This window comes from Leptonychotes weddellii, chromosome 8, assembly GCF_054177405.1.
Source record: "Leptonychotes weddellii isolate Sample4059 chromosome 8, ASM5417740v2, whole genome shotgun sequence".
NCBI classification, from domain to species: Eukaryota; Metazoa; Chordata; class Mammalia; order Carnivora; family Phocidae; genus Leptonychotes; species Leptonychotes weddellii.
The window spans coordinates 97,479,978-97,504,007 of NC_138376.1; the positions used below are offsets into that span (position 1 = coordinate 97,479,978).

Here is a 24,030-nt window from a genome sequence, read left to right on the forward strand (position 1 = left end):
ATTTACCATTTCAAAAATCTTAGAGCCCTTAAGAATTATGCTAAATCTACTAAATGTGCTCTGCCTGTACTCTATAAATGGAGCAACAAAACCTTACTGATGGCACTTCTGTTTACGAGACAGTTTAATGAACATTTTAAACCCACTGTTGAAACCTATTACTCAGGAAAGAAGATTCCTCTCAAAATATTACTGCTCATTGGTAAATGCAGCTGGTCACCCGAGAGCTCTGACAGAGACGTATGGGATTAATGTTGTTTTCATACCTACTAACACAATATCCATCTGCAGCCTATGGATCAAGGTATCATTTTGACTTTCAAGTCTTATTATTTAAGAAATACATAAGTCTAGAGCTGCCATAAATAGTGATTCCTCTGATAGGTCATAACAAAGTAAATTGAAAACCTGGAAAGCATTCACCACTCTAATGCCATAAAGTACATTCATGATTCATGGGAAGAGGTCAAAATGTCAACATTAACAGGGGTTTGGAATAAGTTGATTTCAACCCTCATGGATGACTTTGGAGAGGTTCAAGACTCCAGTGGAGAAAGTAACTGCAAATGTGGTGGGATTAGCAAGAGAACTAGAATTAGAAGTGGAGCCTAAAGATGTGACTGAATTGCTGCAATCTCACGATCAAACCTGAACACATGAGGAGTTGCTTCTTACGGATGAGCAAAGAAAACGGTTTCTGAGGTGCACCTGGGTGGCTCAGTCGATTAAGCATCTGCCTTTGGCTCAGGTCATGATCTCAGGGTCCTGGGATCGAGCCCCGCGTCAGGCTTCCTGCTCAGAGGGGAGTCAGTCTGCTTCTCCCTCTGCCTCTCCCCTTCAGCCTGTGCTCTCTCTCTCGCTCAAATAAATAAGTAAATAAAATCTTAAAAAAAGAAAGAAAAGAAAATGGTTTCTGAGATGGAATCTACTCCTGGTGAAGAGGCTGTAGAGATAGTTGAAATGACAACAAAGGATTTAGAGTACCACACGAACTTAGTTGATAAAGCAGCAGCAGGGTTGGAGAGGACGGACTCCAATTTTGAAAGAAATTCTAGTGTAGGTAATATCCTCTATCAAACAGCCTTGCATGCTAAAGAGAAATCATTCGTGAAAAGAAGAGTCAGGTGATGCGGCAAACTTGATTGGAGTCTTATTTTAAGAAACGGCCACGGCCACCCCAACTTGTAGCAACCACCACTCCGATCATCAAGCAGCCGTTGAGACAAAACCTCCACCAGCAAAAGATGATGATTCACTGAAAGTTCAGGTGTCGGTTAGCATTTTTTAGCAATACAGTATTTTTAAATTAAGGTATGTACATGTATAAGTCATAATGCTATTGCACACTTAATGGACTATAAAATAATGTAAACATAATTTTTATATGCCCCAGGAAACCAAAAAATTCATTTGGCTCACTTTATTGTGCTCTTCGATTTATTGTGGTGGTCTGGAACCAAACACACAGTATCTGTGAGGTATGCCTGTATGTTAAAAGCAGGAAAAGGTAAATCTGTTGGTGTATAGAATAAATTTCATTTTCGAGGAAAGCCTGGAAAAAGACAGGTTGTCCTGGAAACAGCTGCAATGGTCCGTGTGTGAAGCTATGTGTGCCAAATAGCTTTATAGTCATCTCAGACATCTTAAGAATAAAATGTCACAAAATGACATGCGCCTAACATCTAAAATGTGGAATTTCAAGAAACTATAAAGAGCTCCTATCTTCTTTTTGCTCTCAAAGGTCCCCTATTCAGATCATCATAGTTATGAAAACAGGCTTTTTATGCTAACAAAGAAATATGCAACTTTGAGGAAGGCCTTTTTGAATAATTAGGGTTCCTTTTGATGATTAAGTTAATGCAGTCAACAAATCTCTCTCCTTTCCTCTATTCCCTCCCTCTTTCTTTCTAACACTAATCCTAATATACGAACATATCTAACCCTTCACTGACAGTTCCTGATCAGCAGTATGGACTCTGGAATCAACATCCGGGGGCTCTGGGTAAACTATGGGGGTACAGAAGAGTTGATGAGAGGAGACTCCAAATTCAACTGATGTCACATACCATGTTTGGTTTGCATTTCGTACTTTAGGACACAGTAGTTTTGCTTCTGTTTCTCCAGCAACAATTTTTTTTTTACCCAAATAGACTGGCATTGAGTAATTAAAAATAAAATTGAGAGAATAGAAGCAGGCTGCCAGATGCCAGCATGATGCTGGGAACAGTCATGGGTTCCTCAGACACCGTCATCTCATCATTTCCTTCTCTGCAGTGGAGGAAGACATTTCCTCACTTCCTGTTTCAAAGGCTACTGTACCCTTGGCTTCCATGCAGATGCCCATGTCGCTTCCTAGCTCTTTAACACTGGCATTATGTAGAATTCATCGTATACCTGGCAATCTAGAAGTAAACGAGTAACGTTTATGATGGCTAAATGTATCATTCACACCACTTTGAAGAAAAAACCTTAACCATAAGGTTTCATTTAGAGTCGACAAACACAATGAGGAAACCATATTACAATCCTATAGGAGTGAGATAGAATTTGATAAAGGGGGCCTTTGAAATTGGTAAATTAAGAAATGCGTAAGCATTGCTTTTTTTCCCCTTAATTTAAAATATATTTGAAATAAATAACTCCAAGTACACTTAACAGTAGTCAAATATCTCACAATAAATGTCAAGAGCTTGCCAAAGACCTCTCTCCTTTACCAGTCCCATATTCAGCCTGAATTACTGCTATAGTGTCCTTTGGGACTATGGTAAGTGCAACAAAACTGATCTGGATATTGACTACTGAGTCATATGCATGTGATTTTTCTATAATTTGTGGGAAAAATGATTTTTTTCAAGGAGTAAAGTGATTATTTGAGCTACTGAATACACTCCCAGAATTATTATGGCTAGGATTTAGGATGTCCATTTTATAGGCAAACATTTTCAGGGGAATAGACCAGATCCATATGAAGTAGGTTGATAAATGCAGTTGGCCTTTTGGGTTTAATTTCTTCCTTGGCTTTTGCAATTTAATGTACTTTTAAATTCATACAAAAACCCAATTTTCACTTTAATGAAATAGTCTTATGTTGGTAGAAGTTATCTATATCCCTTAAATATGAAGATTAGTTATCATGGCATTTTGCTTTGACTAGGCAGCAGATGACTCTATTCAGAAGCAGGTATCAAAAAAGAACTATTTCTAAGGCTTTAAGCCTGTCTCGTGCCTTCTCTTGTCTTCTAGGAAAGCCCACTGATTTGTACTTTTACACTCAATGTATTTTGATAACCTATTAAATGAATCTTGGTTTCTTGATTGGTCAGAAAACATTAAGCTCATGGAGGCTTGATGCTTGATGAAATTAAAGTACAAAAAGGAAGACCAGATTATTTTCTTTTGTGTTGTATTTTAATTAAATCACATTTAAAATTGTTGCACCACATATCGAACTTTGAAAATGTGTAACTAACATTTTATCCTGTAGTTCTAGTAATTCAAATTTCTTTATAGCTCAAGGGAACAATCTTGACAAAGAAAATTAAAATTTCAGTAGAAATTATCAACTAATATCGTATCTCCAAAGATAAAATAATATCCTTCTACATATATTGAGGAAGAGATATATATTAAAAACATGAGACAGATGCTTATTTATATCTTTGGCTATTACCATAAAAGTTATAAAATACATATTGAATAATAAGCTTTTCTGAAAGAAAGGAATGTAAAAGGATGACTTTAGAATACTTTTAGTCATTAAATATAACCTTAAAAAGAGAAATAAAAGCATAAACAAAACAAAACAAATCTCAACTAAGATCCCTGAGTACTCAAATAGCTAAAGCAGTATCAGAGATATAGGTCTGAGAGCAAATTTGAGGTACAGCCTTTGACTACCTTTTAAAAAGCTTTCCTATGTGCTAAAGCAATAGTTTTGAGTGGCTAGAGATATATTAATTCCATTTTAGCTGCAAAAGCATTTTATATTTATTTGTTTTGATTACAAAATTGTTGCATATCATCTTGGCCCTGGCTCTCTGACACGATGCCCTTTTTTTTAATGTACTGGGGTGAGTTTTAATAATCTGTTTAGTTCTCACTTTCACACAGATACCAGAAGAAAAACATTTAAATGATTTTCCAATTTTACCTTCAATTTTATAACACATATAGTACAATATATTGCACCATCTAAATTAAGATATATTTTTTCAAGCATCAAATTCTAATAATCAATAATCAGCCCTTCTTCCTTATTCCTTAAATACCTCAAGAATACATTAACATATATATGTGCATATAGTTATATATTATCAATGTATTTATACATATAAGTACATGTATATATAAATGTATACCTGCATATGCATATAAAGACTGTTGAAATGACAATAAGGATTTAAAATACTATATAAACTTAGTTGATAAAGCAGTAGCTGAGTTTGAGAGGACTGACTCCAATTTTGAAAAAAGTTCTGTGGGTAAAATGCTATCAAACTACAGATGTAGTGAAAAGAAGAGCCATATGCACCCCAATGTTCATAGCAGCAATGTCCACAATAGCCAAACTGTGGAAGGAGCCGAGATGCCCTTCAACAGATGAATGGATAAATAAGATGTGGTCCATATATACAATGGAATATTACTCAGCCAGAAAGGATGAATACCCACCATTTGCATCGACATGGATGGAACTGGAGGTGATTATGCCGAGTGCAGTAAGTAAAGCAGAGAAACACAATTATCATATGGTTTCACTCATATGTGGAACATAAGGAACAGCAGAGAAGACCATAGGGAAAGGGAGGGAAAACTGAAGAGGGGGAAGTCAGAGAGGAAGACAAATCATGAGAGACTATGGACTCCGGGAAACAAACTAAGGGTCTAAGTGGAGCGGGGGGATGAGGTAGCCCGGTGATGGGCATTAAGGAGGGCACGTGTTGTGATGAGCACTGGGTGTTATACACAACTAATGAATCATTAAACACTACATCAAAAACTAATGATGTACTACTATATGGTGGCTAACTGAACATAATAAATAAATAAATAAATAAATAAATAAAATGGCACCATTTCCTCAAAAAAAAAAAAATGCTATCAAACAGCATCACATACTACAGAGAAATTGTTCATGAAAGAAAAAATCCACCAATGAAGTAAGCTTCATTGGTGGCCACAGCCACCCCAACCTTCGGCCAATCACCACCCTATTCATTCATCCACTATCAACACTGAGGCAAAACTCTCCACCAGTAAAAAGATTACAACTCACTTAAAGCTCAGATGATGGTTAGCATTTTTTAGCAATGAAGTATTTTTTAATTAAGTATTTTTTAATTAAGCATTATGTTTTTTTCAAACATAATGCTACTGCACACAGTAGACTACAAAATAATGTAAACATAACTTTTACATGTACTGGGAAACCAAAAATTCATTTGACTAGCTTTACTGCAATATTTGTTTTGCTGTGATAGCTGGAACCAAACCTGCAGCATCTCTGAGGTATACCTCTATACAGTAATATATATAATAAATATATAAAAATATATGTTAATATGCATAGAAAATTTACACTACTATTTTTTTTTTAAAGATTTTATTTATTTATTTGAGAGAGAGACAATGAGAGACAGAGAGCATGAGAGGGAGGAAGGCCAGAGGGAGAAGCAGACTCCCCGCTGAGCGGGGAGCCCGATGCGGGACTCGATCCCGGGACTCCAGGATCATGACCTGAGCCAAAGGCAGTTGCTTAACCAACTGAGCCACCCAGGTGCCCCAAATTTACACTACTATTAAAACATTTGTTTATATATAGTATAAATGTATTACTAGAAAAATATATATTTTATATATAACACAAAGAGCTATAGTCAATATTAGAGGTAAAATGGGATCATAAAAAATAATCTAGAATGAGGGAAGAAGAGAATGTAAGAAAGAATAAACAACAGATGGGACAAATAGAAAACAGAGACCAAGATGATAGATTTAAACCCTATTATATCAATAATGATGAATATAAATGGTGTGAACACTCCAATTAAAAGGCAGAGATTGTGAGACTGGATTAAAAAAGCACACCCAAATATATATTGTCTACTAACTAGCATTACCTTTAAAAAATACAGCATAGGTTAAAATGAAAGGACAGAGAAAGATATACCACAGAAATATTAATCATAAGAAAGCTGGATGACTATATAAACAAAAGAGATTCTTGATTAGATCCTGGACTAGAAAAAAAGACATTAGTATAACAACTGAAAAAATCTGAATGAGGTCTTTAGATTAGTTAAAAGTTTTGTAACAATATTAATTTCTTGATTTGATAACTGTACTGTGGTTATGTATGATATTAACATTTGGGGAAACTGAGTGAAAGGTATATAGGAATTATCTGTGTAAAAGTTTTTCATAACTCCATAATTAATACAAATGGAGAAGCTAAAAATGTTTTTTAAAAAAATCTCTGCTCGGGATGCCTGCGTGGCTCAGTCGTTAAGCGTCTGCCTTCAGTTCAGGTCATGATCCCAGGGTCCTGGGATCGAGCCCCGCATCAGGCTCCCTGCTCAGCAGGAAGCCTGCTTCTCCCTCTCCCACTTCCCCTGCTTGTGTTCCCTCTCTCGCTGTGTCTCTCTCCGTCAAATAAATAAATAAAATCTTAAAAAAAATAAAAAATAAAAAGTCTCTGCTCTTCAGGGGCGTCTGGGTGGCTCAATGGTTAAGCATCTGCCTTCGGCTCAGGTCATGATCCCAGGGTCCCGGGATCAAGCCCCACATGCCCCACACTGGGCTCCTGGCTCAGCGGGGAGCCTGCTTCTCCCTCTCCCTCTACCTCTCCCTCTGCTCATGCTCTCTCTATCTCTGTGTCTCAAATGAATAAATAAAATCTTTAAAAAAAAAATCTCTGCTCTTCAAAAGACACAAAATAAAAAGGCTGAGAGAACATTCACAACACTTATATTTACAAAAAAAATGCTACATAATTGACTTATGTAAAAGGACTTTTATCCATAATATATAATAATATATAATATGCATAGAAAGGCACACTACTAAGCAACAAAATGAACAAACCACTGATATATGGAATAACACATATGAATCTTGAAAACAAACTGTAGTATATCCACGCAATAAAAAAATTCAACATTAAAAAGGAATGACGTAGTGATACATGGTACATCATTGATGAATCTCAAAATAATTACACTGAATGAAAGAAGCCAGGCACACACACACAAATATATACTGAATGAATCTATTTATATAAAATGCTAAAAATAAACTAAAAAAACAAATCTAACTTAGAGTGAAAAAGTGATTGGTGTCTGCCTTGGACTAAGGTGGGAATTGACTGGGCAACAGTATGTGCAAACATGTGGAGTTGATAAAAATGTTCTATATCTTGATTGTGGAAGTGGTTACACGGTGTAGAATGTAAATTATACTACAATAAAAGTGATTTAAGACTTGTTAAAATGAAGGCTAGAAGAGAGAAGCCTTTGATTAAATAATACACACCTTTAAGCATTCTTAATTATAGGTTTCTCTTTTTCTTTTTGATAGATATCTTTTATATCACCATGACTATGTTCATAGCATTTTAGTACAGTGGGTAGATTACAAGATTTAGCTTATATACTTTGATAATCTGAACTTTGAAAAACATGAAAGTTTGTGATTCAAAGAAACATAGCTGAAAGAGAATGAAAAAGCTGAATTAATTATCAAATATTTCTCCTCTAGTCTACTGCCCTACATGCCAGAGAGGAATGGCTTTCTCTTTAGTGTCTGAAAAGGAGAGTCAAAATTTTAAACACTGAAAGTCTCCTCTTAGTGTATGCTCCAACATTCTCCTTCCAGGATCAAGTGTATAATGAATAGGAAAAAAGGAGTGAGGCCAGGATTAGCCTTAAGGTTGAAAATCATCCCCAGTGAAAGGAGAATTAATAAGTTTAAAACTATGCCAGGTCGCCTGGGTGGCTCAATTGGTTAAACATCTAACTCTTGATTTAGCTCAGGTCATGATCTCAGAGTCCTGAGATTGAGTCCCAAGTCAGGCTCCGCCCTGGCGTGGAGCCTGCTTGAGATTCTCTCTCTCCCTCTCCATCTGCCCCTCCTCCCCACTTGTGTGCTCTCTCTCTCTCTAAAAAATAAAAATAAATTTAAAACTCTGCCAAAATATTACCATACTAGCATTTCTGTAAAAGTATAAGAGCAGTAAGGTAATCTTAAGACTCTAATCAGTATCATGTGTACATCAATGTGTACCTTGGTTAAGTGTTATGCTAAGCATCTACATGTTCATTGAATCACTTAAATCTATAAACATCCAGCAGAGATTATTTATATTTTATAAAGAAATTGAGACTTAGATAAAATAGTTATTAAAAGTCAAATACAGCTGACCCTTGAACGGTGTCAGGTTTAGGGGCACTTACCACCCCCCATGCAGTCAAAAATCTGTGTAGAACTTTTGACTCTCCCAAAACGTAACTACTAATGGCCTACTGTCAACTGAAAGCCTTATTGATAACAGTCAATTAACACATATTTTGTATGTTATATGTATTATGTACTGTATTCTTACAATAAAGTAAGCCAGAGGGAAAAAAAATGTTATTAAGAAAACCATAAGGAAGAGGGGCAACTGGGTGGCTCAGTCGATTAAGCATCAGACTCTTGATTTTGGTTCAGGTCATGATCTCTAGGGTCCTAGGATCCTAGGATCGAGCACTGCTTCATGCTCTGCACTTAGCGCATAGTCTGCTTGGGATTCTCTCTCTCCCTCTCCCTCTGCCCCTACCCCTGCTCGTGCTCTCTCTCTAAAATAAATAAATAAAATCTTAAAGAAAAAAAAAAAAAGAAACCGTAAGGAAGAGAAAATACATTTACAATACTGTTCTGTATTTATAGAGAAAAACCCATGTATAAGTGGACCAGCACAGTCAAACTCAGGTTATTTGACAATCAACTATAGATAAAAGTGGCAAACTGGGATTGAATCTAAGTGTATCTAACTCCAGTCTTTGGGCTCTTTACTGTTCTGCCATTTTATCTCCAATTATGCTATGTATACCACCTTCCGTATTATAAAGAGGCTCAAGTGCGTAAGTCTATACAGATCAAAGAACACTATACTGGTTCTCCTTATATCTGAGCTAGGAAGTCTTAGGAATGGTAACTAAGAATGTAGTTTCAAGCACATGTAAAGCATTATATTCTACAAAATATCATTCCTATAAAGTACAGCTATCCAATATTAAAAAGAATTCTGGGGACTGAGGGCTATAGGTCCCAAATAATTTTCTCTAATTTTATTCCCTAACCAGCCCAAAAGCTCCACAGAGTTAACACCAATCAGAGTAAAGATAAGAAATGGACCTCAGAGAACCTACTTTTACTGGTAAGAGGACAATTATAGCAGTGCCTCTTTCTCCACTCTCTCTCTCTGTCTTTTTTTAGTTTTTTATTTTTCTCTGTATAATTCTTTTGAATATTAAAGTTTCATATATTTACTTGACTTCCTTCTCCAGGAATTTTGCTAACATGGATTTAATTTGTTCAAAATCATTTTACTTTGTTAACTTTTTGAAAGGCATAGCAATAAAGTAATGGTAGAGTTATTATATTAGATTGACTAAAATTTATCTACTTTAATAACTGACAAGAAGAAATCTCAGAGACATAGAGAAAATCCTGAAAGCAGCTCAGAACAAGAGGTCTGTAACCTACAAGGGTAGAAACATTAGATTAGCAGCAGACCTATCCACGGAGACCTGGAAGGCCAGAAAGGACTGGCATGATATATTCAGGATGCTAAACAAGAAAAATATGCAGCCAAGAATACTTTATCCAGCTAGGATGTAATTCAAAATAGGAGATAAAAAGCTTCCAGGACAAACAGAAACTAAAAGAATTTGTGATCACCAAACCAGAAATATTGAAATGGATCCTCTAAGCAAAGAGAGAGCCTAAAAGTAACGTAGACCAGAAAGGAACACAGACAATATACAGTAACAGTCACCTTACAGGCAATACAATGGCACTAAATTCATATCTTTCAATAGTTACCCTGAATGTAAATGGGCTAAATGCCCCAATCAAAAGACACAGGGTATTAGACAGAATAAAAAAGCAAGACCCATCAATATGCTGTCTGCAAGAGACTCATTTTAGACCCAAAGACACCTCCATATTTAAAGTGAGGGGATGGAAAACCATTTATCATGCTAATGGACATCAAAAGAAAGCTGGGGTGGCAATCCTTATATCAGATAAATTAGATTTTAAACCAAGGACTGGAAGAGATGAGGAAGGACACTATCATAATTAAAGGGTCTATTTAACAAGAAGATCTAACAATTGTAAATATTTATGCCCCTAACATGGGGCAGCCAATTATACAAGCCAGTTAATAAAAAAATCAAAGAAACACATCGATAATACAATAATAGTAGGGGACTTTAACAACCCCCTCACTGCAATGGACAGATCATCTAAGCAGAAGATCAATAAGGAAATATGGGCTTTAAATGACACACTGGACCAGATGGACTTCACAGATATATTCAGAATATTCCATCCTAAAGCAACAGAATACACATTCTTCTCGAGTGCACATGCAACATTCTCCAGAATAGATCACATCCTGGGTTACAAATCAGGTCTCAACTGGTACCAAAAGATTGGGATCATTCCCTGCGTATTTTTGGACCACAATGCTTTGAAACTGGAACTCAATGGCTTTTATGATATTAAGGTATGTTCCCTCAAACCCTACACTGTGAAGTTTTAATCAAAATAAAACAGGATCATAGGGGAAGGGAGGGAAAAATAAAACAAGACAAATCAGAGAGGGAGACAAACCATAAGAGACTCTTAATCTCAGGAAACAAACTGAGGGTTGCTGAGGGGGGAGGTTTGGGGATGGGGTAACTGGGTGATGGACACTGGGGAGGGTATGTGTTGTAATGAGCACTGGATATTATATAAAACTGATGAATCACAGACCTGTACCCCTCAAACAAATAATACATTATATGTTAATTAATTGAATTTAAATTAAAAAAATAAAACTGACAAGAAGAAAATACTCACTAATTGATCATTTGTTTAAGAATATAAATAACATTTATATTCGAGCAAAAAATAAGTTTGAGCATATTGATTATATTTATGGAGGGAGTGAAGCAATTTTTATCTTACCTGAAATCACATGCTGTAGTAAATTCTGCTCCTCCACCCAATGCCCGACCTTGAATCAGTGCAACACTTATTAAAGGGAGTCTGTTTATTGAAGGAAAAAAGGAAAATATGGATGTTAATATTTTTCATTTCAATATTAATTTACAAATATTACTTTAAAAAAACTTGAGATGGAGCAGAAACAAAATTATTGAACTATGTTCATAATAACAAACATACCTCAAAGGATAGTGGAACCCTGATTGTGTGTATCATGAGGAATAAAACAGTGTAATTCTTAAGATATAGTAATTCATACTAAATGCTGTGTAAGTTTATCAAACAACCTCCCTGAAATCATCTATTTTTAAACTTATATATGAATAATATACATAAAATATATAAAGTATATATTATAAATACTAGATGATAAAAATACCTTATGTATATTTTTATATATTACTAACTGTATTTTTTAACTATATATTGTAACTTTCTTCTAAATAAATGAATGTTTTTTATATAATATACAGCTCCTACAACTCCTCAGCCACTGGCAATCAAGAATAATTAAATGTGGGCGCCTGGGTGGCTCAGTTGGTTGAGCGACTGCCTTCGGCTCAGGTCATGATCCTGGAGTCCCTGGATCGAGTCCCGCATCAGGGTCCCTGCTTGGCGAGGAGCCTGCTTCTCCCTCTAACCCTCCCCCCTCTCATGTACTCTCTCTCTCTCATTCTCTCATTCTCGCTCTCTCAAATAAATAAATAAATCTTTATAAAAAAAAAAAGAATAATTAAATGTGATCTTATTTTACTCCATTTTTATTGATGTCACGTTAGGTGGCAAAACTAAGGCTACCTCCAAAAGAAGACAGAGCTCCAAAACTGTGTTATTATAAAGATTCCTATCAAAAGTCTTTATTGCCTATTGAAATGATTGATAAAGTAACACTATATAAAGAAATGGGTCTGTGGTAAAAATAAATCTCTCCACCTTTCCTGACTGCAAAGACCCACTTTGAAAGAAGTATGTAAGTATCACAAGGTAAATACATATGCTTTGAAAGTATGGAATATTTTGTAGGTTGTAACCAAATGCAAAGCTGCACGCCTAAAGTAATGGAAAAATGTATTAACACCTTCTGCTTCCAAATAAAAAGGATTAAAAAAACTTTTAAGATTTATCTAAGAAAAAGTCAAGTAAATAGGGAAAGGAAGGTGAAGAGGAACTAAAACAATGAAAAAAAGTATTTTAGAATAATGTTTTGATTCCATTATTCTTTCTAGGCTCTTACATATGAAGAGCACCAAAAATAGAGTGATGTCCAACTAGTAAGTATGCTAAATAATAATAATCCTTAGTTTTTATAATTTTATAAGCTCTTTAGGAAAAATGCCATGTCTTAAAATTTTTTTTATCTTTCTCTTAAATACCTATGCGTACTTCACTAACATTTAATTAAATGACTGTCTTTGATAGCACAAATAAATAGGTTATCATTAAAATAAATATAATTCGAAAATCAGGAATTTTTTAACTGGTGCAAAACAGAACAATGAAGAGCTCTTTTTGGTTTTTTTAGATTTCATATTTTAAAATGAAAGATACATTACCTCATAAATCTTGTTAAGGTGTTTTGCATGAACATACATAAGGCCATTCCATCCTTTAAAGAAGAATAAGCATAAACACAAAGGTATAATGTAAATACATTATGTAAGAAATTTTTCAATTTTTTTCAGGATTTAGAAAGTAATGAAGCCAAAAATATACCCAACTTTTTTTTTTTTAATGAGGTTTTCACTTAAAACTCTTTGATGCTGTCAGAAATGCAAATGATGCAGTATTAAATTTTGTTGACCATATAGGGCTCCTTGAGCTCAGATCTACATGAGGTAATATTAGCAAAGCCTTAGGCATGAGAGTCAGATCACATATCCCAGAAGTGTGAAGTTCTACTCAGGATAATCTGGGAGAAAGAGACATAAGATGTACCCACCTATTATCTCAAATTCTGATCCCCTAAGAATATAAACATATAAAAACAAATTTCTTAAAAGTACAGTTGACCCTTGAACAACACAGGTTTGGATGGTATGAATCCACTTACATGTGGATTTTTTATAGTACAGGACTGTGAATGTGTAAATGTGTATTCTCTTCCTTATGATTTTCTTGACTTTTTTTTTCTGTAGCTTACTTTATTCTAAGAATACAGTATATAATACATATAACATACAAAATATGTGTTAATCAACTGTTTATGTTATCAGTTAGGCTTCTACTCAGTGGTAAACTATTAGAAGTTAAGTTATTGGGGAGTCAAAAGTTATATGCAGATTTTCAACTGCACAGGGGTCAGGGCCCTAACCCCTGCATTGTCCTAGGGTCAACTGTAGTCTAAACTCACTGCTTCTTTTTTAACTCACATACTTCCTTCAACCTAGTGTAATCTAGTCTTCAGCCTTCTCTCAAAAGACTCCCCTCAAAGGTTTCTAATAATCTTCTATTTGTTAAATGACTTTTCCTTATCCTTATCTTCCTGTCTCTATAACATAGGTATCTTGCTTTGACCAGTTTCTGTATTTTAAAAGCCTCTAATAGTTTCTACCAATACTTTCCACTCTTGATTCCCTTCCTATTTCTTTGATATTTCCCTTCCAGTTTTCTTCTTTGTCTCTCCTTATTCAGCTAAATAAGTAATTTAATACCTGTAAATGCATGTATTCCCCAAAAATCCAACCCATGATTCTCTTTCTCTTCTTTATCTACAATTTCTTCCTTGGAAATCTCATCCACCCCCATTGCTTCAACTCTTGTTCTCATGTAGACTCCCAAAACCTCCCAGAAATTTGACATTCTACCAAGACTTCAAATTCAGCATGGCAAAACCAACTGGGAGTGGGAAGAGCTGAGTTTGGATCCTAGTGCTACTGCTTAATAATAACATGAACTGGAGCAAGTCTTAACTGAGTTTCCTCATCTGAAAGGAAGGAATGATGAATAAAAAAAAAAATACTTGTTCTATTTGACTTAAAGGATGGTTGGAAAGATGAAAATGTACCTAGATACTCTGTAAAAGATCACATAAATATGAGTTCTGAGTTAATTTAAAAAAAGGTCTTCTGGTCATTAAGGCTCAGAATTTTGGCATTTTCTTTGATTCTTCCATTTCACAGTTCACCCACAATTAGTTACCAAGTATGTCTTTTGAAATATTTCCAGTATAAATCCCTTCTTTTTCTATTTGCACTGCTGCTACACTGGCTCAGACTTACGTTACTCATACTTAGATCATGACAACAGCCTTGTTTCCTAACTAGGAATGCATTTCCTAACTATATTGAATCAAAGTACATTATACTATACAAATAAATTGAGATGAGTGCCAAATAAGAAGCAATTCATTTCAATTGGGTCAGGGTAGTTGGGAAAGCTTTACAGAGAAAGGAAGATGGCATTTGCTAGGCCTACACAATAAGCCTTTTGAGGTTGACAAAATGCCTTCTTTATCCTCAGAAGCTAATACAATGTTTTGCATATAATATTTGCTTTTGAAGTTAACTGAATCAGATGAATTTTAGATGGAAAACTATGTTATTCTAGAAAACAAATGCAGTCAATGAAAGGTAAAAACCAACATAAATTAAATATAAATTTCCTAACTGAAAGCCTTTATCACAAAGGTCATTCTATATTATAAATTGATAAGAAAATTAACACAAGCACAAAGAGCTAGAAGGTTTAAAACTAGACTGATTTACATTCCATTAAAATCTATGCAATAGGGGTGCCTGGGTGGCTCAGTCAGTTGAGCAGCCAACTCGTGATTTGGCTCAGGTCATGATTTCCTGGGTCTTGAGATGAAGTCCTGCATCAGGCTCTGTGCTAAGCAGGGAATCTGCTTAAGATTCTCTCTCCTCTCCCTCTACCCCTCCCCCTGCTCATGCTCTCTCTAAAATAAATAAATAAAATCTTAAAAAAAAAATCTGTGCAATAAAGCCTGTTAAATTATCTCAATAAATTAATCTTAATAGGCCTATTTTCTATTATGCTAGATTTAGAGTACTTAAAATTCTGGCAGAACCATCTAGAATTGATAGAAATTAAAGTGAAGCAGGTATTAGACTGTATACTATTATAATTCTCATTCAAAAGATAAGTCACATTAAAAATGTTTAAAAGCAGTATAGAACAATGGTTAACAACACAGACGCTAGAGCTAAAATGCCTAGGTTGAATCTAGGCTCTACTACTTACCAGCTAGTCTGGCTTTGGGCATGATACCTAACCTCTGTGCTTCAGTCTCCTCACCTATAATAATAGTACCTATCTCATTAGGGTAGTTAGTAATGATTAAATAAATCTGACATGTAAAGAACTTAGTGCCTGATATATAGTAATAGAATAAGAAATGTTATCTAGCACTGCTATTATTAATATCAGTAATAGCATTGGCCATTGGATAATGAATAAGCTTTGGCTTTAAATGTATCATAAAGTAAAGATTACACTGTACTAGCCAACAAGACCTAGGGAGAAAAAAGATTAGATCTGTCCCCCAAAGCCATTGGGCCAAAAATGGTTAAATGCTCAAGCCCTTTCCCGGGCTGTAAGAAGAAAATAAGTCAATGAGAGATAAAACCCAGCTTGTGATAGAATAAGTTGAAAAAAAAGGAACCAATGAAAAGCTATACCTGCTCTGATGAATGAAGCCTAGAAGCTGGAAAGTAACAAAAAAAAGGTTTTAAGAGCTGCTGCAGACAGTGATATTTTCATCCAGCTAAATGATACCCTGAGGCCCAAACCTACTCCTTCAGTTCTTACTTGTGTAACAAAGATGAGAAGCACAATGCTCAGCCAAAGTGCCAAAAGGAACTATTAACGTCTTATTTACTCTGAGCCACATTTATCCTGAGTGGAAAAGTGCTCAGCCTATAAAAGTATCTTATCCTAGAACCATAAATGAGACTTTCTCTTTTTTTCTCTAAGTGCTTGTTGTATGGATTTATTAATTTCCTCAAAATACAGGGAGGGTTTAGAGAAAATTAGAATAATTTGTCTATAAATTAATGAGGCTAAAACTGAACGACAGCAAAAGCAAAAATTTAGCAAAAGCAAAGAAGACAGATGAGCACTCTGTTTGAGGTCACTGTAGAAATTTAAGCAACAGTGAAAAATAAGGACGATGGATTGGCAGAAAAGTAACTGAAAGGTCAGGCAACAAAGGAAAATACTACCTTTAAGCTAGAGTAAGAGTATAAAGGTTTCTAAAATGCCAGACTTTTCCTTGAGGAATTATACCCATTCACTGCAGAATAAGTAGGTTTGTTTTCCCATATCTTGAAGATTATAATTGGATTTGATGATTTCTGCCTTCTGAAAAAAGACTTCTGATAGTCTACAGAACATCTGTGGCATCAAATCCAACTCTTACAATTGGGTTAATACATTAGATTTTTTTCTTATTTTATTCTTTTCTCTGCCCCATAACCTTTCAGGGCTAATGTGTGTGTTATGCTAATCCATCTCCCTGCCTCAACTTTTTTCAACCAAGGATTAACTGCCTAAAAGGGACATGAGGGTTTTACTGGATTAGTCTACTTCTACTTATATTAGGTAATTTTCACTAATAAAATAGTTTTTAAACTTTGAAAAAATACACTGGCAAAAACATCAACATAATTATCTTTTTTCTTTAAAAAAAAAAGCCATTTAATAATCACTTTCAAGTATCTTATTATAATCAGAAGGGACTATAATCCAATTACTAAAATCATCATCTATTCTAGTTATCTCATCATCCTCTGAAAAGCAAATTCACCAGATAAGGAAATGCTAGTGATACATCTGCAACAACAAAGAGTAAGTATATTAGATAAAAAAAAGCTTCACTTAGAGAAAGGCTGTTCATAACTGAATGTTAAGAGTCTCAGAGTATCTCAGCTGTGAGGGGCAGATGCATTTATACATGCAGCTGCAACTCATACAGATGTGTGAAGCTCAAAAGTCCTGAGGCCATTTTAAATCTCAGTTTTACACATATTCATAGTTCTTTCTCAGGCATATAGAAATCAGCATGATTCTAATTTTCACTTTTACACGTATACAAAACAAAAAATCCTGGCCATATGATCTAAAGAGACAGGAACAACCTTTTAACTAGAAGAAAGCAAAATAACCTTTCACTTTTTTAGGAATGTTTTCCTACCCGACTTATATCAGACCCAAAATAATCTATTATCTCATTCTATCTATCCAGTGTCTTTTATGAGCCAAGTAAGGTGCCTAGGAATTCAATCATTTCAGAGATGAAAAATTATAATCAAATAACTTGCAGGTCATATAGTTAATCATGAGATGACCTTGGAAAAATCCATATAGTCAAATCTCCAGCTTAGTGCTCTAATCATTTGAACACAGAGCAAATTTAAGTCTAGTGGTGCTACAAATTATGGATCATTTCATGGATAATAATGTTTATTAATACTTAGATCTTTGAAATAAAAATAATAGCTACCTTTTTCAGACACTATCCTAGTATGCATTTTATATACATTATCTTCAATCCTCACAATAGCTATGTGAAATACAGAATTCTCATTTCTAGATTAGGAAAATAAGATTAGAAAGATTAAGTGATCTGTTCAATCACTTACCCAGAAGGTATTGAAACCAGCATTCAAATCCAAATCTTTCAAAATTACCAAAAGAGAGCTCTTTCCTCACAATTTTATGCAAATACAGATCATATACTACATAGAGCAGTATGACTTATGGAATATCATTTAAATGTTATTACCTACACACAGCCTACACCTATAATTAAATGGCTATGAATACTTATATTTTTTTTCCTTTTCCTTCCTTTTTTTTGGCCTAGGGAATATGGGTGGAAGTTCCTAGGTTCCTTGGAAGATAATGGAAGACGACTAATAACGGAAAATGATTAGGATTCCTTTTCCATCAGGGTAATTCAGAAGCAAATGTTTTAATTGTTACCATCTGTTGAAGCTTACTATGTGCCAAAGCTTTGCTGGGTACTTTATATATGTACCTCATATAAAATTCCTCATCATGAGATACTAAGGGTCTTCCACTTAAAAGAATTCAAACTCTTGGGGGCACCTGGGTGGCTCAGTTGTTAAGCGTCTGCCTTCAGCTCAGGTCATGATCTGAGGGTCCTGGGATTGAGCCCCACATCGGGCTCCCTGCTCCGCGGGAAGCCCACTTCTCCCTCTCCCACTCCCCCTGCTTGTGTTCCCTCTCTCGCTGTGTCTCTCTCTGTCAAATAAATAAATAAAATCTTTAAAAAAAAAAAAAAAAGAATTCAAACTCTTGCTAGTTTTAATGGGCTTTAGTGATTGTTAATCTTCTGGTCCTTCCTTCCCCCCCTCCCCTTGCCCCACTATTTCACACTATTTGCTAACCCATCTTTAAGAAGAAAGCCAAAACCTCTGATCCTTGGAAAGCTCTTAAAGAGTAGCTATCATAATAACCATATGTAAAATATAAATATCTCAGCCACAGATCTCTGATAAACATGTGGAATCTAGTGCATAATTCATATAATACTTGCCTCTGGAGTCCCCAGTGATTTCACAGCATTCAGATCGGATCCTGAGGAGAAAGTATTTTTTGCCCCACGGACAATGAGACCTTTCCCCTCTGTCCAATTTTCCAATTCAATCACTTTTTCCAGAAGTTGTAGCATCATAACACCTGCCAAAGAGATGAGGGGAAATCAAAGCACATAAGATACTGGAAAAAGAAAAATAATTTAGAAACTATCAGGAGCCAAATAGGACTCTTAGATCCTACATTTTACAAATATTACCTGGATGTTTATTAAATGTCTATTATGTTGGTACCATGGGGTATAAATAAAAGAGGTATACTTGCAGTCCCCGCTTTAGAAGTTTACAATATGTTAGTAATCTCTCTCTCTTTCTGTCTTAATTAAGAAATCATACAAATACATGGCTAAGTAGAAAATGAGAATATATCATACATGTCCTAGGAATTAGAAAATTGGAATGAATAAGGGGTATAGTGGTAAGAAAAAATTATTTCTTAGGGTAAAAGTCAAATATAGACCTGCCTTCACAGTAGTACACATTGTCTTAGTCAACAAGCTCAACAAGGATTATAAAATCAACAAGCTCATAACAAGAGTTATGCCTGTATTCCTAACTCAAATATAGTACTGCCCCATGAGACTGAGATCTTAACAATCTATTGGGTATATGGTACACAAAACAAAGGTAAGATTCCTACTTCACTCACATGAGAACTATTATAATAGGATGTTCGTTCAGGAAAGGGATAGTACATATCATCTTGTTCCACAGTTGACAAACTATGCTCTAACCCAAGGCATACTATGAACGTACTTCATAGGCTGCTAATAAGATACTTACCAACTATCAATTCTATGATTTATAGATTAAATTTTTACCTTAGTATCATTCCAAAATTCTATTAGAGCTTCTTTATAATGGACAAATTTAAAATGGAAACAGCAGAGACTATAATTCTTTTTTTTTTTTTTAAAGATTTTATTTATTTATTTGAGAGAGAGAATGAGAGAAAGAGAGAGCATGAGATGGGGGAGGCTCAGAGGGAGAAGCAGACTCCCTGCTGAGCAGGGAGCCCGATGTGGGACTCGATCCCAGGACTCCAGGATCATGACCTGAGCTGAAGGCAGTTGTGTAACCAACTGAGCCACCCAGGCGCCCGAGAGACTATAATTCTTATCAGTGGTGATCTCCCAAGTTCATAAAGTTCATAATGCTATCAATGATTAAGTTTACTCTTTCCTCTGCTTAAGAAAATGCTTTAGAAGCCAATATAAAGATCATGACAGAGGATTAAAGCCGGCAAAGAATCTGTACCACGAGGTTCCAAAACTTACTATATAAGCCCCATTAAACTATGTACACTACTTTGGAATATAAACCCCATGATGTCAAGAACTATTACTCTTCTTGCCATTTTCTGAAGTAACCAATAATGAAGTGGTTCCACAATAAATGTTAGTGTTATTGATTCACAAGTAACTAATGCAGCTATCCTTTCTAATTGCTAATTATGACCTAATTAAAATAGTAGCCCTACCCAAGGATGTCTTAGGTGTTTTAGAAATATAGTTCTTGCTCTCCAAAGATTATACAGTCTAGTAGCTTTTTACAAAAAACAAACAAATAAAAACATTCATTTAGGCTAAGAATAAATCTGTATAAGTAAATATGGACCTTCAGTCATCCCTAATATTTAAGCTTCTAAAAAAGTAATGCTGGTTTTGAGTATGAGACATCTATACCAGTAGTTAATCTTGAACTCATCTTTTTGACTTTGTAAACTAAGTGTAAGAGTTGGAAGGAACCTTAAAGGAGTAACTGGTTGGGTAATTTTCAAACCAGGGCCTTGGGGTTGCCTGGTGTGTGGGGCTCACTCATCTTCTCCCAGACTAACTCAATCAAACACCATTACCCAAATCAAAGCATCTCTGCTCATATTTGTTTTAAATATTAGCCATGAAATTAATATTTGTTTCCATTTGAATAATAATCTTTACTAATGTAAATTATTTATAGCTATTCAGGAATAAATCAAAACTATTAATCTAGTCTAATTTTTGAGAGCAGTATTACTTTTCTAATTTTACTTACCCTAGGCTAATATTAAAATTGGCTTTTATTCTCTGAACCAATTGAAGGTATGGAGATGCACTGTCCAGTAAAGTAGCCACCATCTACATCTAGCTTTTGAACACTTGAAATGTGGCTAGTCCAAACTAAGATGTGCAGTTAAGTGTAAAATACACACCAGATTTCAAAGATTTCGTATGAAAAAAAAGGAAAATACCTTATAAATAATTTTTCATATGAGTCAATGTTGAAATATTCTTTAATATACTGGGTTAAATAAAGTATATTAAAATTAATTTCAACTGCTCCCTTTTACTTTTTTTTATTTTACTTTTAAAAATATGGTTACTAGAAAATTTTAATTTACATATGTGGGTCACATTTGTGTTTGCATTATACTTCTATTGGGTAACACTAATGGAGAGAGAGAGACATCTCTGAATTATGCTGAGAGGAAAGAAAAGTTATCTTGTGTTTTAACGACCCACCACTGATAATTTACAAAGTTTAAGTCTATTGAATTTTGTCTATGGGTATGAAAATTTACTGAGACATTTTTGAGCCCAGTATTTCAAATATTACAAAATATAATTTACCCCCCATGAAGTACATAACTGACAAACGGAAATTGTCAGAGTCATCCTGACTGGGTAGTCAGCAAGGTTACTCCTTAGCTCTTGCATAATATTATCAACTACCCATGAGGTACATCACTGACAAAGAGAAATTGCCAAAATCACCCTGAAATATGCAGGAGTGCTAGACAGTCAGCAGTGTTACTCATTAGCTCTTCCATAACATCATAGTAGTGTAATTCAAATCTGAACTTTGGCACAAAATTACAAAGTACCACATGTCCTGGACTTTTGGGTTCCTTAAATATGAAATTTATACATGCCCAAGAATGCTACCTAGCAAATAGAAGGTATTTACCAGTATCTAAGTGTCAGGAAAGAGGCAACACATAGGCAAGCACAGTGTTTTCACCAATTATTGGAATTACATGGTTAAAATGAGTCTTATTTCAAGTCACAGAAAAAAAAAATTTAACTAAGTAATTTCTTTTTTCATTTATAGGTTTTTCTCTTTAGTTTTCAAAAATCTTTGAAAGCTCCTTCCCCTTGTCTCCCAGTGACATTAGCTAAACTTAAACAAATGAAGTCATTAAACAGTAAATGTCAATGGAAAAAATAAGGTTAATTTGAAAGTTTCCTTTCTATCAACATCCATATTTACGGATTTAAAAAAAAAATCAAGGAGCGCCTGGGTGGCTCAGTTGGTTAAGCGACTGCCTTCGGCTCAGGTCATGATCCCAGGGTCCTGGGATCGAGTCCCGCATCGGGCTCCCTGCTCTGCGGGGAGCCTGCTTCTCCCTCTCCCACTCCCCCTGCTTGTGTTCCCTCTCTCGCTGTCTCTCTCTCTGTCAATTAAATAAATAAATAAAATCTTAAAAAAATAAAAAGATTAAAATACAATTAGTAAAAAATGTTCCTGGTTCAAGTGATGGTTTTGGGTATTCTGTGTGAGTATGTGTGTTCTAAGAGTACCACAACTTTCAAGAATTCTGTCACCAGAGATAAAAATTATGTGATAGCAGCTTAGATTTAGTGTCATTCTTTAGCAAAAGAAAGATCTCTATACCTGAGAAGGCATTCATTTTACTTGGATTGTTCAGAGTAAGAATGCCAATGCCACTGTCTTCCTTCTGAAGGTCAATGGATCCACCAGGAAACTGCTGAAGTTTTTTTTTTACTTCTTCCTCATGGAAGCCATGAGATGTATTATAAAGTGACACTCCTGTTTGATGTAGTAATTTTGTCCTTACAGACAAAGATGATGTCGTCAAAAGATTTTTTGCCATTTCTGGAAAACAGAGAGAAATATGCAGTAGTCCAGATGAACTTTTCTAATATTATACGTTTACAAACTTTTCTGTTTAATTGGGACTACCTCCCCACTTCTAAAAGCACTCTGAGGAGACGGTCGGTATGGAAATCCTTCCCTTTTCCCTCCTTCTCAAACCAAATAATTCACAAAGTATACCATTTCAGTATATCACTGAGAGATGATGATGTAGTTACAGTGCATTTACTGGGATCCAATACATGGGAAAGGTTTAGAAAAATGTTGCTGTATTTAGCACCATCTCCTGCCTCCTGGCAAGTCTTTCTCATGATAGTAGCTCTGCTTCCTCCAACTCTTTAACTAATTGCAAAATCTAAGAATAAATTGAGTCCAATGTCCCCTTGGAAACCGTCTCTATGCAGGAATGCTACAGGAGCAATCCTACTCTCTAAAAGAAATTTCATTCTCAGCATTATTCTTACCTTATGCAATGCTCTGATAGGAAACCCTGAGGAATATGAGGAAAGAAGCAGGAATGTGTGCATAGTTTCTTGTGTTCCCCAGGATTTTGTCACCTCTTCTCACTTTATATATACATCCCGGATAATCTCATCTCTGCCCATAAGGGTTTTTGCCCTCTGTAAGCATTTTTGTTGACATAAAACATACATTCAAAACAGTATACAAATCATAAGTTATAGCTCAATGAATTTCACAAGGTAAATACACTCAAGTCAGTAACACCCAGATCAAGAAACAGAACGTGAAAACAAAACAAAAAAACCATGAAGCTCAAAGGTCTGTTGTGTCCTCTCTCAGTCACAAGTCCAAATAAGGATAATAACTACTCTGACTTCTAATATCCTAGATTAGTTTGTTTTTGAATTTTATACAAATTGAATAGTATATATTCTTCTGTGCCTGGTTTCAACTGTTTGTGACATCCATTATAGTTATTATGTATAATTACAGTCTAAATAGTCTATTCCTCCCATTGTTGTATTTTATTATATGAATATGCCAAATTTATTGTAATAGACAGATGTATTTCTGTTGGCTAGATCTAAGAATGGAATTATTTGGTTGGGCTGCAGCTGACATACTGATTGTTAAACATTGAAGAATTTTGCAAGTTGGTTTTTCAAACCATTGGTGGCTTGAAATTAAGCACGGTGGGAGTATCAGCAAACTCTACATATCAATATTCACCTGTCTCTCTCTCCCCCACACCCTCCTTTCCTCTCTCCCTCTCTCTCTCTCTCTCTCTCACACACACACACACACCACAGCCGGATTCCCATTACTGCATCTCTTCATTTGTTCAACTTGGAAAGATACC

The 24,030-nt window shown here is 35.1% G+C and overlaps 1 protein-coding gene across 2 annotated transcripts in view; it reads right to left on the bottom strand.

Annotated features, from left to right (window-relative positions):
• ECHDC1 (ethylmalonyl-CoA decarboxylase 1) overlaps nucleotides 1-24,030 on the bottom strand; it is a 55,441-nt gene that overhangs the window by 20,457 nt on the left and 10,954 nt on the right. For both annotated transcript variants that reach the window (XM_006730290.3, XM_031024796.2), the window contains exons 2-5: nucleotides 22,488-22,709; nucleotides 18,776-18,918; nucleotides 12,810-12,862; nucleotides 11,218-11,298 (exon numbers count right to left, since the gene is read on the bottom strand). In XM_006730290.3, the coding sequence (XP_006730353.1) occupies nucleotides 11,218-11,298; nucleotides 12,810-12,862; nucleotides 18,776-18,918; nucleotides 22,488-22,709 (499 nt within the window). The remainder of the gene's footprint in view (nucleotides 1-11,217; nucleotides 11,299-12,809; nucleotides 12,863-18,775; nucleotides 18,919-22,487; nucleotides 22,710-24,030) is intronic.